Genomic DNA, 14,559 nt, shown 5'->3' on the forward strand with positions numbered 1-14,559 from the left:
GCCAGAACACATCCCTCACACATTTCCCTGCTCTCCTCCACTCACAGCTGCTGAGGGTTTGCTCATTGAGCCTGGCCAGAGGGGACTTTTCAGAGCTTCTGTTCATTCCCTCCTGTCCAGTTCCCTCCCTGGCCAGGCATAAATCAGCCCTGGAGACAGGAGCAGCAGCAATTCCTGGCACCCCAGGCACCCTGGTTCACAAAACAATACACAGTGGATTATTCAGAGCACACCCTGCGTCACACACCAGTAATTATAAACATGAAATCTATCAAATAATGACAATTAACAGCGGATTTGACAGAGTAACACACTCCAAATAGCCTGGTGGTTGATTACATCTTATTAATGAAATGCCAAAACATTGAGGGCTCTTAGCAGGACAATTAATTGCTTCCAATAAATCTGACTTCTGCCAGGCCTCGTCTTTAAAGGAGACTCTGGGACATCTGGTGAGGGTTATTTTCTAAAGCAATGGCTGATGGTTCCTACAGAAAATTCCCTGGGAACTGGGAGGGCTGGAGCCACCAACACACAGAAATGAGCAGAAGGGAATTAGAGACAAGGGCAACCCCAACACTGGAATAATGTATATAAACTGGGGTGGACTACGGTCTAAGATTCCAATGAAGATCTACTCCCAGCACTTCCCCTGCAAACATCCAGGGCCAGCAGCTTCCTTGGAAAAGTGTCCCCAGACACAATGGCCCAGATTCAAGGCAAGGGTCCCAGGCTGTGGGAGAGGGTGCACAGCCCCAAAGGGAGAGCTGGCCCAAGCAGAGGTGTCCAGAGCACCAGGGGCTGCCACCAACCCAGAGCAGGCTGTGGTGACAGAGGGTGCAGGGACTGATGTGACAAAGGCTCTACTCTGCAGAAACTGGGAATGTCAGCTGCCTTGGACACACAGGAGCTGAAGAACTGCTGCCAGAGATGGGCTCTGTGTGTCCATCCATCCATCCATCCATCCATCCATCCATCCATCCATCCATCCATCCATCCATCCATCCTCATCCATCCATGCCCTTGGAGCAGCTGTTTAACTCCACTCCCTGCTTGTGGCAGGGGATCCTGGTGCCCCCAAGCCCCAGTGACCCCACACACAGCAGTCACTGGGAACAGGCCCTTTCCAAGGGCCAAACCCCAGAGCTATGGGGCTGCAAAGCTCTGGAGCATCCCCTGGCCCCAGTCCATCCTCATCCTTAATTCCCCAGACACCAGCTCCTCTCAGGGGGAGCAGGGTCAGTCTGTGCTGCTTTCCCCACAAGTTCCTGCTCCTTGGAAGATTTCAGCAAAGCTGTTCCAGGGGCCCCAGTGATCATTTCCTGCTGGAGCAGTGCTCAGCAGTCGGGGTGGCACAAATTACAGCATACTTATTTTTATTTAAGCCTTTACTTGAAGGGAACATACAAGAGAAATCTGATGCTGGCTGGGCCTGAAACCCACAAGCACTCTGTAAACAAGCTCGACCCTGAGATATTTCTGCCTGAAACACCAGAAGAACCAGCAGCACTGGATAATTGGAAACAGTTACAGAGTTCATTTTCTTATTTTTCCTGGGATTTGCTCTTGGGTTGGCTCTTCCCAACCTTAATACCTGGCAGGGTTGATCACCTCTTTGCAGTCTTAGTTGCATAAGGGTTGATGTGCTGAGAGCTCTCCTGGAGAAATCTCTGCCCTGGAGAGGTCAGGAATATCCAGGGGGAAAGGAGAGAGCCCATTTCTCCTTGAGTGCTGCTTTTAAAAGGGGTCAGAGCAGAGTCTCAGGCTGAATGAATAATTAGACCCCAAGGAACACTTTACTGTGGCATCATTGGGAGCCTCTTGACATGTCCTCAAACCCTTGGGGACAATTGCTAATTAGCAGCACAAACACCTGCAGGTATTCCAGCCCTGCCCATGGGACATCTCCCCAGGGCCACAGCATCCCTGGAGGCAGCAGCACCTGCAGCTCCCTGCACTGGGACAGCCTGGGAGCACCAGCAGGGCTCACCTGGGCAAGGTTTTTCCTCCTCTGTTTGCCCAAGGCTTGGCAGGAGGGGACAGAGGTGTCTGCACACCCTGAGGGGCAGAGAGCCCCACTGGGCCCCTGCAGCTCCTTAACTCCAGGAGCTTCTGCCCTCCTGAGCCCTGGGCAGGAACAGAGCACAGCCCCTGGCAATTGAGGCTGGGAAGGGATTAAACCAAACTGGATTAGTGCAGGACATCAGCAGAGCCCTTCCTGCAACCAAACAGATTCCAGCTCACGTTCTGATTTAACATCCCAGCAGAAAGAGATGCCAAGGAAATGAGATGCACACAGATGTTCTCCCTGCTGTCACCTGTGTGTCTGCACGTGCTGTCACCTGTGCCAGCCACAGCAGCAGCCTGCAGGACACCCAGGGAGCACAGGCAAACCCCACTGGCCTGTTCAAAGGCAGTGCAGCCCCATTTCCCTGCATTCCTGAGTATCCAAACCCCTGCTGCAGGGAAGGGCTTCAGGCAAAGGCATGGAAATACAGGAGAGTGAGGAGAAGGGATGGAGCAGAGCCCCAAAGCAGCACCTCCACTGAGCTCCCCCAGCATCACTCACTGCTGGGGCTCAGAGATGAGCCCACAGGGTCCTGCCACCCCTGTGCAGTGTCCCCAGCCCAGGGACAGCCACCAAACCTGCAGAGAGGCCAGCACAACAGAGAATGGCTCCAGGCACGGAGCAACACGAATCCAGCCCCTCCAGCCAGGTGAAAGGGTGGGATAATGCTGGGAAAGGGGGTCCAGGAAAGGCCCAGGTCTAAAAAGGGGCCCGGAAGCCCCAGCTAGGGCAGAGCTGAGGACAGCAGTGCAGATGTCTGAGACAGACCTAAGGACAGAATTCAGTGCAAATGTTTCAGGTTTGCTTTTCTCCTGCTGTAAAAATGCAAATGCAGGGATGCCCAGCAAGCCTCCACACGCTGCTGTTAAGTTCAAGGAATGAGAGGCCACTTTTAGAAGAGCCACCCACTGAATTTCTTTACATTTTCCAGGTCCTGCCCATGGGCTCCAGGTTCAACAGACTAAATTCAGACTGTGGCTTTTATTACCACTGCTTAATGTCTTTACTCTGAGAACCATTTTCACATGTTAGTGCTTTTATCGAAGGAGGCTGCAGTTAATTAAAAGCAGAGCTATAAACCAGTTTGTTTCTATTGCCCTCTTTTCATGATAGCCAAGAACTATTGCATAATACCCGGGATTTTCTTGAGTTTCTGCCTCACACTTGTAACACTAACCACATTCACAGGTTAAAACCACAATTAAAGCCTCCCCAGCCTTGCAAAGCTCCTCCATATGATCAATTCCCAGTACATCATTAGCTGGGGTCTGTATGAACTGAATAAAACTGACTTGGCCTTTTTACACAACATTAAAAACCCTTCAGTTCACCTCAGGAAGGCACCTGGCTACAATGAACGCTTTCTTCTGACATTCCCAGCATTTTCTGAAAAGGCTCTGCCTGTTTGAATTTGCATCTCCTCATAGATTGCCTGCCATATTTCATCCCAAATCAATGAAAGCTCTACGAGCACAAATCTAAAATTCTGGTGGAGGGTATTTCCAGTCCAAGGAGTTCCTCAATGCGCATTTTGCTCAGTTTACCACAACTCTGGAAGACAGAACACGCACAGCACCATCACTGCATGGGTCAAGCCATGATTTTGCTTGGAGATTAGGACATTTCAAAAGAAATACGACAAGAAAGTTGCATTGCCTTGAACTTAGAGGGGCAGCGTTCCTGGAGGCGGAGGGAGCCGCACAGGAGCAGCCACTGAAATGTGCCTGGGCTGGAAAGCCTGGACAAGCAGCCACCAAAATGCTGTTTCTAAATCCATCTGTAGTTACAGACCTGCCGTGGTGTGGAAGGGATCTGCAGCAGAACCCTCCAGCACATGGCGATTGGACAGAACCTGCATGGAAATGAAGCCAGGGAGGGGGAGCAGGGAACAGGGAGGCTCAGCCCCGCTCCCCGCACGGCTGAGGCGGGCGAGGAAAGAGATTTGGCTTAAATTACCCCTTGCTCTGTTTTGATTTGGGTTTTTTCTCTTTGCAAGCCAAGTTCTGCCCTGCGGCTCGATGGCAGAGAACCGCTGGAGAAGTGCTGTTGTTCCCTCCTGAAATAAATCCTCCTCTTCCCAGGACCAAAGCCTTGCCCCACCGAGAACTTGAGGAAGGTGCTGTGAGAAGCAGCCGAGCTCCGCACACTCCCGAGGAATCGAGGAGCAGAACGCAGCTCCTGCAGGACAGACCCTCCCCACGGGAGAGCCCTGGCACCCCCGGCAGCTCCACCCGAGCAGGACCTGCCTGCGCTCCCTCACTTCCCCAGGGGATTCTGCCCCGAGCCATGCAGACCCCTCGGGCTCAGCCTTTATCCACAGGTGCAGTGCAGAGAGGATTTGGCTACAGGTCCAGCGCATCCTCTGAGGAAACAGCCAAGCATCCACCGAGACTCCCCCAAACTGAAAGGATGAAGCTTCCCCACCATCCCCTTCCCGGGAACAGTCCCACACATGCATTCCGGGAGGAAGGGAGCGTGCAGGGGCCCACGGGAAGCCAGCTGGAAAATTCCCTGGTAAAGAAATGGCATCGGGAGCTCTTACCTGCTCGGATTTGTATTCCCAGCTAGCAGCACACCTACAGCCCAAGGCTCTCAGGGGGCATCGCGGGGGTGCGGATTGCTGCAGGTCATGGGTGTGTACAGCCAGAAGCAAAAAAAAACCGACCCAGAACAACCCCCCCAAAATCCCCCAAAAGCCACAACATGACCCAAATGAGATCCCTGCAACGGCTGTCTCGTTACAAGCAGGATGAGATGAAGGAGGGGTTTTTACTTGCTCTGAGGCATCATATGGAGCTTAATCACAGCAGTTACGTATTGGGTTCTTTTGGCCTTCAATCAAGTGTGTCATTTCGGTGGCAGCTGCCTACGTGATGCCAGCACCCTGGGCGCTCCAGTCCTGTGCCAGCGCCGGCCTTGTGCAGCTATTCTACAGCTCGACAACGGGCAAATTCCATTTCCCAGGCTGCGGGAAGCTCCTGCTGTAGTTCAGCGAGCCCTCGGAGGCACCCAGGATCACACACCTCTGCTCCGGCACCCACAGCCCGGGGAGCCGCTCCCACCGCAGCGCCCGTCCCGCTCTCATCTCCCGGCGCAGCCCATCCGTATCCCGGGACTTCCAGCGCTCCCGAAGCCACCGCGAGGGGACACAGCTCGGCCGGCGCCCCGCGGAGCAGCGCTAAGGGGGAGGCAGCTGCTCCGCGGAGAACAGCGAAACTTGGTGGGTGGGAAAGGTCTGAGGAGCTGCTGAGTAACGCGGAACAGCTCAGCCAGGACCCGGCTCAGCCCCCCCCACTGCAGCCCTGGGGGGCTCCTGCTCCGGGGGGAAAGCGGCAGGCGAGCGCTGCAAATCAGGTGTTGGACGTGGTGATGGAATCAGCCGAAATCAGCCGGGGCTGGGCTCATCACGGCTCCGAGCAGGCACGGGGGGACGGGCACCGCTCTGCTCGGAGCGTTTTGGTTGCCGACAGCGGCATCAGGAGGTGTTTGGGGCCGAATTCCTCCGTCAAGCGCGTTTGTTGGGTTTGACAGATTCATTAGGACCCATCCATTCAAACAGATGGCGGATGCTCCCTCTGCTCCGGGATCTGGGCTCTCCATCCGTGTCCAACTCCCCGAGAGCAGGACACCGCATAGACACCGAGCTCTCATTACATCACCCGCTACGGACGAGCAGGGGGCCAGGAAACGAATTTAAAAATTGGTTTTCTGGGCAGCCAGAGTGCTGTTGTGCCGCTCCATGGCAACTCCACAAACACGAGCGTGCGCGCCCACGGCCGGCTCGGGGGCACGGCCGCGGGGCTGGGTACCGAGGGCAGGGGATGAGCATCCCGAGCATCCCCCTCGCGCACCCCACGACCCCCCGCGGGTCCCCCCGCGGGGATCGCTCGGTTGCCGGCCCGTCTGAGCCCCAACAGGTTCCCGGTGCAGCTGCGGTGGCCCCGAGCCGGGGAGGGGAGGGCGCTGCCTTCGCGCAGCCGGCTCCCTCCGAGCCCTCCCCTCCGTCCCCGCCCGGCCGGGGGGCAGCCCGAGCTCCCCATCCTCCGCCACCTCCTCACTCACCTCTCCACCAGCCGCCTCCTCCGCCACAGGTTTGCTCGGCTCCACTGTACCCCCCACCCCCCCACCCCCCCCGCCCCCCCAGATCGCTCCCAGACGAGTTATTCAAAGGAGGATGGAGGGAGGAGGCACAGAGAGATCTGGGCGGTGGGGATGGCGGAGAGAGAGAAAAATATCACATAAAAAAAAAAAGAAACCATGCAAAGGGATGAAATCAAAGAAGCGAAGAACGGGGCTGGAAGGGGGCGATGCTGAAGGAGGAGGAGCGCGGCGCGGCGCGGCTCAGCGCCCCATGGCCCCGCAGCCCCGAGCGCTGCCCGAGCCCCGAGCGCCGCGCCGCGCTCCCCCCGGGCCAGGGACCACCCTCCGCCCGCAGCCCGGCTAACCCCTTCTGCTAACCCCTTCCTCGCCGGGCCGCCCCCTCCTCCGCATCCTCTAGCCCAGCCGGGGATGCTGCGCGCAGGGAGCGGCGCCGGCCCCGCCGGAAAGGCGCAGCCCCCAAAAATCCAGCGCCGGGAGGGAGCCGCTGCAGTGGGGCCGAGCCCCGCAGCAAGTTGCGTCTCCAGGTCTCCTTTTGGCAGGGAGGTGGGTTTAGCCGCCAGTTCCTTTTTTAGAAGCACGGAATCGTTGGGTGGAAAAGACCTCCAGGATCTAGTCCAACCATGGTCCCGTACTGCCAAGCCCACCCCTGACCTGTGTCCCCAAGTGCCACATCCATCCCTCCAGGGACAGGGACTCCAAACCTCCCCAGGCAGCTCCTTCCAGTTCCTGACCACCCTTCCCATGGAGAAATTTCCCCAAAATCCACCCAAACCTCCCCTGGCCAGCCTGAGGCTGTTTCTTCTCCTCCTGTCCCTGTTCCCTGGAGCAGAGTCCGACTCCCCGGCTGTCCCCTCCTGGCAGGGAGTTGTGCAGAGCCACAAGGTCCCTCCTGAGCCTCCTTTTCTCCAGGCTCAGCCCATTTCCAGCTCCCTCAGCTGCTCCTGGGGCTCCAGCCCCTTCCCAGCTCTGTTCCCTTTCCTGGACATGTTCCAGCCCCTCTGGGTTTGTCTTGTGAGAGGCCCAAAATTGCCCCCAGGAGTGGAGGTGCCCCAGCAGTGCCAGCACAGGGGACAATCCCTGCCCTCACTGCCCTGGTCCTGCTGGCCACATCTTTGCTGATATTGGCCAGAATGGTCTTGGGTTTCTTGGCCAGCAGCAGTGGAGGAGATGAACACACATCTGCAGGTGTGTCTTGTGCTCTGTGTGCACAAACTGTGCTTCTCCCTGCACCCAGGGCCCCCCAGCCCTCCTGACCCCACTGGATGCTGGAGGAGGAAGAGCAGAGCAGGGAGAGCCACATCACTGATCCAGGGGGCCTGGATTTCTGCACTGGGGAGGAGGAAGTGTCTGCAGGAGTGCTGGCCAAATGTCCCTCCTCTCCCTGCTGCAGTCACCTTCAGCTGGTAGCAGCACTGATGGAGCCTGCTTGGCTCCCCAGCTCCCTGTTGGAATGCTCCTGAGGCACACAGTCCTTGGATCACTGCCTGCCACCAGCACAGCCCTGACCCCTCGGGGACAGCTGGCCAGGGGAAGTTAGACTGGAGCCAGTTTGGGCTGAAAGCAAGCAGAGATGTGCTGGTGACAGCAGCTGACTGCAGGAGAGGCTCTGATGGGAGCCCAACAGCTCAAACTGCCTCAACTGGATCTGGAAAACAGCCTGGAGAGACACCTGTCATCTCCAGCAACACTCCCACAGCCGTGTGTGCATCAAACAAAGCCTGCAGAGCACCAGTTTTAGGCTCAAAGGTGTTTAATTCACATCTTGTCTTCCTTGTACTTTTCTGATGTAAAATCCTTCCTGTCTCCTTCCCTTCAGCCCCGTGGGTCACCGTGTTCCCCATGCTGGGATTTTCCTGGGATCAGAAGGAACATGATCTGCAGCTCAGGAGCCAGGGGCAGAGGGATTTTGGCTCTCTCTGCTCCCTATGCATGTAAACCCCATAAACCCCATCTCCATTGATATTCCACCCCTTCTGCTCCACCAGCTCAGCTCTCCCTCCCCAGGGGGAATTTCTGCATCCCACTGCCTGGACATTGCCTGCACAGAGATCTACAAATTTATCCATGTTCCTTTTAAACCACCAGGGCTGGGCTACATCCTGCAGTTCTACCATTTTTATGAAGTTATTGGCATTCCTGTGTTCAATGAGAAGATAATCCCTGCTCCAGGAGCAAGGCCCTCAGCATCAGCAGTGGAAGGTGAGTGATGGCACCAAATGTTGTTCCATCAGAATGAGATGCAGATGAATCTCCTCATCCTTTTACTTTTTTATTCCTATTTTTTTTCTCTTTATCCATAAGAAAACTTCCACCTGCAGCTCCCTCATCTCCATCTGGGCTGCCTACGTGAGTAAATAGGGGCAAACCTCCTCATTTGGGAAAGTTATTCCCTGCCTTTAGCTAATTTCCTTTCCTTCAGCTCTGGAAAACATTAACCAAAAAGGTTCCAACCTTCATGGCTGAAAACAGTAGCTGGAAAATCCATTAGGTTGATAAGTTTATTATTAAAATTTCTGAAAGGACTGAGTCCTCATTAATCCCTAAATAGACCCAGAATATCTCCAGATTGTATCCACATCAATAAGAGCAGCCCACGGCTCTTTTCCCTTTTTTCTTTGTACAAATACAGAGCTGATCACTCCAAACCCTCTGGTTTTCAGGTGTCCTGGGCAGCATCTCCTGGGGCTGAGAGGGGGAGCTGGGATGGAGCTCTGCAGGAGGATGGGGCTTCCTCAAGAATCAGCCCCTGGATGCTTGGAATAGAATAGAATAGAATAGAATAGAATAGAATAGAATAGAATAGAATAGAATAGAATAGAATAGAATAGAATAGAATAGAATAGAATAGAATAGAATAGAATAGAATAGAATGGAATGGAATGGAATGGAATGGAATGGAATGGAATGGAATGGAATGGAATGGAATGGAATGGAATGGAATGGAATGGAATGGAATGGAATAGAATAGAATAGAATAGAATAGAATAGAATAGAATAGAATAGAATAGAATAGAATAGAATAGAATAGAATAGAATTCAATAGAATAGAATTCAATAGAATTCAATAGAATTCAATAGAATTGAATTGAATTCAATAGAATTGAATTGAATTCAATAGGATAGAGACAATAAAATCCTGAGTGATGGCAGCAGGGCAGGTTGTTGTCATCTGCCTGGGGACACTGCCCTGGGGTGTCCCTCCAAGGAGGGATCAGCTGTTACCTGCTGGAATTCAGACGGAGAATTCCCATCGAGCTGCTCTCTCCAGGCACACCCTGCTCCTTGGTGCCAGCAGAGCCCCCGGGGCAGGCCAGGGGCTTCGTTTGGGGATGGGGGAGCACCACGGATCCAGCAGCAGTGAATTGGGTGTCCAAGGGGAGGCAGAGCAAGTCCAGGGCTCCGGGAGAGTTGTGTGGCTTCAAAAGATCCCTTTTAGCCAAATGTGAGACCTGGAAGCCTCACAAACTTGGAAGTCCCTCTGAAAGTCCTCGATGGGATTAAAGAGCTTTGCTCCGTTGAAAACCCTAGGAAATGGGGAAGGTTTGGAGGGAGGAGGTTTGCAATCCTTCCTTCCCCATGGTGCTGGGAGGGGGCTCAGTCCACTGCAGTTTGAATGTCCTGGGCAGCACCCAGTGTCCCTCTCCCGAAGGGGGCTCTGAGCCTTTCCCAGCCTCACACTCACGAGTGGGAGAGGTTTTCCAACTCACAGCTCACATGCTCACTATTGCTTAATTCCACCCCATTCTTTCTGATGAAACACTTGGTGGAAGGAGTACAATTGCTCCCTAGCCTGGGTTTTCATGTTTTAATGGTGCTCAATTATGCCAGGAGAAACTTTTATTTTTCCTTTTGCTCCACCTCGCTTCTGCACTGGATGCTTTCTCCTAGAGTTTAATTAGCACATTTCAGGATGGAATATTGAGATTAAATCACTGCTGGGTGAGCTGTGCTCCAGGATTGATGATCCTTGGGCCCAGTTTTATTGGAGCTGCCAGCTCAGGCTATGGATTTATGGATCAAAGGGTTCTTTGGGCTGGGAGCGAGCCAGCCTGGGGACACTGGCCAGGCTGCCACCCTGGTCCCCTCCTGGCCAGAAGGGATGGGTGAGGGTTCTGGGGGTGATGTGAGGGTGTGAGGCCCTGGCACAGAGCACTGTGGCTGTCTCAGCCCTGGCAGTGCCCAAGGCCAGGCTGGACAGGGCTGGGAGCAGCTGGGACAGTGGGAGGTGTCCCTTCCATGGCAGCGGTGGCACTGGATTCCTTTGAGGTCCCTTCCAACCCAACCCATTCTGGGGTTCATCCTGGGCAGAAGGGGACACCCTGCAGTCCTGCAGGCCCCCAGGAGGGCACTGCACAGCCCAGCAGCAGGGCTGGCACCTCCAGCCCCACCATCTGCTGGGATCCAAGGGTTCCTTCCAGCCTCTCCCAAAGGCTGGGGCTGGCTGCAAACATCAGATTTGGCACCAGGCCAGCCCCTTTCCTGCTGCCTCAAATGCCAGCATTGTGATCCAAACTCATCTGCAAATGCTAACAAAGCTGCAGCTTTGCAACAGAGTCCACCCTGGTGGAAGGAGACCTTGAGGGAGGGGGGAAATCCCAAACTGAGAGTTCAATGGTGTTATCACCCAGCTAAAGGTACAGACATGCACTGACACCCACAGAGATCTTTGCCCAGCTGAGACTCCAAACACTTGTGGCTTCCCAACCCTCTGTGAACAGGAATTTTTGCTTACACCCCTTACACCCCTCCTAATCCCAGGAGCTCATGTGAGGGGGATTACCCCAAAAAACTCCCAGCAAAGGCCATGTGGGAGAGAACAGCACCTCCTGTCATGCTGCTGGCCAGGCTGGCTTCCCTCTCATCATTCAGAGCAGCTCTGGCACAGAGTGCAGCAGAACTGGCCAAGGTTTCACCCTTCAGAGCCCTGGAGACTCAGCCAAGTGGCTGCACAGGGCAGAGAGCCCCAGCCCAGCCCCAAAGCCACCAGGAATTTCAGCAGCCAGGGCTGGGGGGGGCTCTGTGTGTTTTGTTTTGCTCTTCGAAAGATAGCCCTGTAATTTAGTGACTCATCCATTCTCCAGCCTTTGTTGCTTTTCATTTCCAACATCTTTAAGCTGTTTGTGGAGAATGTGCTTATTTTTAGAGTTCCCATCAGGCAGAGGCATCTGAGCTGGTTCTGAGGGAAGAGCTCCATTGAGATTTTGGTGTCTGGGGTATTAATGGGCAAATTTCCTGCTGGGCAGAGCTCTCCTGCCTTTTCCTCACTGAACTGGGAGCAGGCAGGGATTTGCTGTGCCCTCTGGGGTCTCTTGGGGTGCAATGAGCTCTGAGCTGCTGGAAGGAGGAGATGGATGGATGGATGGATGGATGGATGGATGGATGGATGGATGGATGGATGGATGGATGGATGGATGGATGGATGGATGGATGGATGGAAAACCAACAAATGTTGGGGCATCAGAAGCAAATGGGATCTCAAATTATCCTTATCAAACCTGCAAATCTCTCTCCATGGCCCAGAAATTCTCTGTCCCTTGGCACAGGCTGGCAGCAGGAAGGAGGAGAGGAGCCCTCAGCCAAGAGCCAACTCCCATTCCTTTCCTCTGCAGCAAATTATGAGGAGTATTTCTGCTTAAATCAGTTGTTGTTTTTTTTTATTTTAAAAAAACAATGTTTTTATTTGAAAAAAAAAGAAAAAAAAGTTAATTTTTTCCAGAAAATTGACAAAACAGAAGATGCTTTTTGAGTTAATGAATAGGTTTGGGGTTGGGTTGGTTTGTGAAGTCTGACACCTCCTCATTTCGGTTTGCAGCTCCAAGTTCTTGTGGGGAGCTTTAAAATGAAAGGAAATTTCAAAATGAAAATTGGCTCTGTAGCACTCTGAGCCAGGCATCTGATCAGAAAGAAAAGGGGGGGGGAAGCCCAATCCTGCCTGCTTTTTTTTTTTATTATTATTATTTCTTTTTTAAATTTAATTAAGTCAATGGAGAACGGAAAGGCCTCAAATGAAAACCACACTGGCCCCAAATGTCTCCAAGGCTCCAGATGTGAATTCCTTCACCTTCTGCTGGTGAGCATGGCCTGGCTGTCCTCCAGCACCTGGGGCACAGCCCCTGCTCAGGTATGAGAGCAGAGACCCAGGGATGTCCTGGGAAGGGTCAGGAGGAGCCTCCAGTCCCTCTCTGGGATGTGGGATCATCCAGACCTAAGGCACATCCTATGCTTTGCCCCATGCAGGTATTTAGGGTTTGCCATCTGTCCCCACGTGTCCCTGGGTGCCACCAACCAGGGTGAGCCTCAGCCTGGCTCCAGAGCAGTGCCAAGGAGCTGCTCCCCAGGCAGGGCTCCCTGGGCAGCTGCAGGGAGCCCCTCCAGCCACGGCTGGGATTGCACTGAGAGCTGCTGCTGGATGGCTGGAAGTGTTCCACAGCTCCTGGCTGTCCCCTCCCAGTGTCACCAGGGCAGGTTCTGCTCTGCATCCCCCAGCAGCAGCCCTAGGAGCAGCTCTGAAGGCTCCTGGTCCTGTTTTACCCCCATGCAGATGAAGGACCCAAAGCTGCTCAACGACAAGCAGCACCCACGGCCTCGGGGTGGCACAAAGCACCTGGTATCCCCTGGAGGAGCTGCCACCACCTCCCCACCCTCTTTCCATTTCCTTAAATCATTGAAACAGAGAATCCCAGAATGAGTTGGGTTGGAAGGACCTCAAAGCCCATCCATCCCACCCCTTCCATTGCAGGGACACCTTCCCCTGTCCCAGCTGCTCCCAGCCCTGTCCAGCCTGGCCTTGGGCACTGCCAGGGATCCAGGGACAGCCACAGCTGCTCTGGGCACCCTGTGCCAGCCCTGCCCCAATCACAGGGACAATTCCTGCCCAATATCCCATCCAGCCCTGCCCTCTGGCAGTTAAACTGAGCTGGGTTAATCACTGAGTGCTTGGGCCCAGAAATGAAGTACCTTAAGAGAAAATCTCACTGTTCTTTCTTTTGTTGTTGTTTATAATGAAAGCCTTTCTACAATAGATTCAACCTAAAAAAAGTCTGCTCAGCCCATGGATTGCAGTGCAGGTATGAGCCAAATACATGGTGAAAGGCAGATAAACACCGTGTCCTCCTGCATGGCCACAGGAGACAATTTCCCCATTTAGAAAGCCAATAAAAACGTTTTCTTTTAGAACAACTGCATTCATGGCACATTGTTTCTCTGAGAAAAATATGTTAGTGACTTTGAACTCCTCCAGTGCCATCCAGAACATTTTTTCCCCCCAAAGTGTCTCAAAAGTAGCAAAAAATACGAAAGAATTAATGACTGTTAACAGCTGAAACAGATGGTCTGCTGTGAGTCCCCACAGCCTCATGCAACTGTGAGTCAAGCCATTTTTCAAAATGGTGAAGAAAGAAAAGTAATAAAAAAAAAAAAATCAATTTCCAAGGCTACCAAGCTTCCAAAATTCCACTCGGACTTCCCAGGCGCGATGCAGCAGGAAGGGAGGGGCCGGCTGGGTCTGGAGCCACCTTTGGCTGGAGCCCGGGGTCCCTTCGCCCTCCCGGGGGATGCTGAGGGTTTGTGCGGTCAGCAGGAGGGGCTGAGCCAGGGACTCTCCCTGTCGCGACATTCCCCGCACTGGGTGTCCCCACGCCCACCCTGGGGAGCAGCAGCATCCCTCCCTCCCTCCCTCCCTCCCTCCCGGGAAGGCAGAAATCACTTGCCAGGAGGGGAACTCTGGTTGCCGGCTCCGCTGCGGCGGCTCCTCCTTCTCGCCGGGAGACTCATCTCCGCGGCCACCTTCAGGCTCTGCCGGCTCCTGGATCAGCCCCATCGGGCAGGCTCGGCGGGGCCCGGGCGCGGGGCGAGCTCATCATGGGGCCGGGCGAGCCCGGGGCGCGACTCTGCGGGCGAGGAGCGACACAAACTTCAGCGCACGCACGGACAGCCTGCATCGTTTATTTAAAGCCCGGCTCTCAATAATTCATGCCGGGACAACAGTGGCAGGAGCGCGGCAGCGCGGGCGGCGAGCGGCCACATCTGGAGCAGATGTTCATTCCCAAAAAGAGCGGGGTGGGAATGCGCAGTGCCGCGGGGATGGAGCTCTGGGACACAGCCCCGCTCGCCCCGGGCACCAGCCGTGAGCTGGCAGAGCTGGCACAGGGCAGAGGGAAGGGCACAGCTCGCACGGGCATGCCCTGGAAGCGCTGGGCAGCTGCTGGAAAAGCCCCCGGGCCAGGAGCCCGCTGCCCCCAGGGCCAGCCCGGACCCTCCCTGCAGTGCCCCAGTGTCGGTGGGTGCTGCTGGGAGCCAGGGAAAAGCAGCCTTGACACCTTGCATTTCTCAGGCCTTTACAAGCTGTGCCACCACAGGGACCCCAGGGTGTCCCCTCAGCGAGAGTCACA

The 14,559-nt window shown here is 54.6% G+C and overlaps 2 protein-coding genes across 4 annotated transcripts in view; both read right to left on the bottom strand.

The window, feature by feature from the left end:
- Nucleotides 1–14,559, bottom strand: part of LOC306811325 (S-adenosyl-L-methionine-dependent tRNA 4-demethylwyosine synthase TYW1-like) — a 396,352-nt gene that overhangs the window by 246,176 nt on the left and 135,617 nt on the right. The gene's annotated exons all lie outside the window — the stretch shown is intronic.
- The window catches only part of CALN1 (calneuron 1), a 139,241-nt gene that overhangs the window by 106,296 nt on the left and 18,386 nt on the right, over nt 1–14,559 (bottom strand). Inside the window, exon 2 of one of the 3 annotated variants that reach the window (XM_079324938.1) lies at nt 13,879–14,058. In XM_079324938.1, coding sequence (XP_079181064.1) covers nt 13,879–13,988 — 110 coding nt within the window. In that variant the 5' untranslated portion in view covers nt 13,989–14,058. Of the gene's footprint in view, nt 1–4,610; nt 5,377–6,130; nt 6,468–13,878; nt 14,059–14,559 lie in introns of those variants that run through there. The other 2 variants (XM_079324940.1, XM_079324939.1) reach the window with 2 other exon arrangements.

This window comes from Erithacus rubecula, assembly GCF_903797595.1.
Source record: "Erithacus rubecula genome assembly, chromosome: 22".
NCBI classification, from domain to species: Eukaryota; Metazoa; Chordata; class Aves; order Passeriformes; family Muscicapidae; genus Erithacus; species Erithacus rubecula.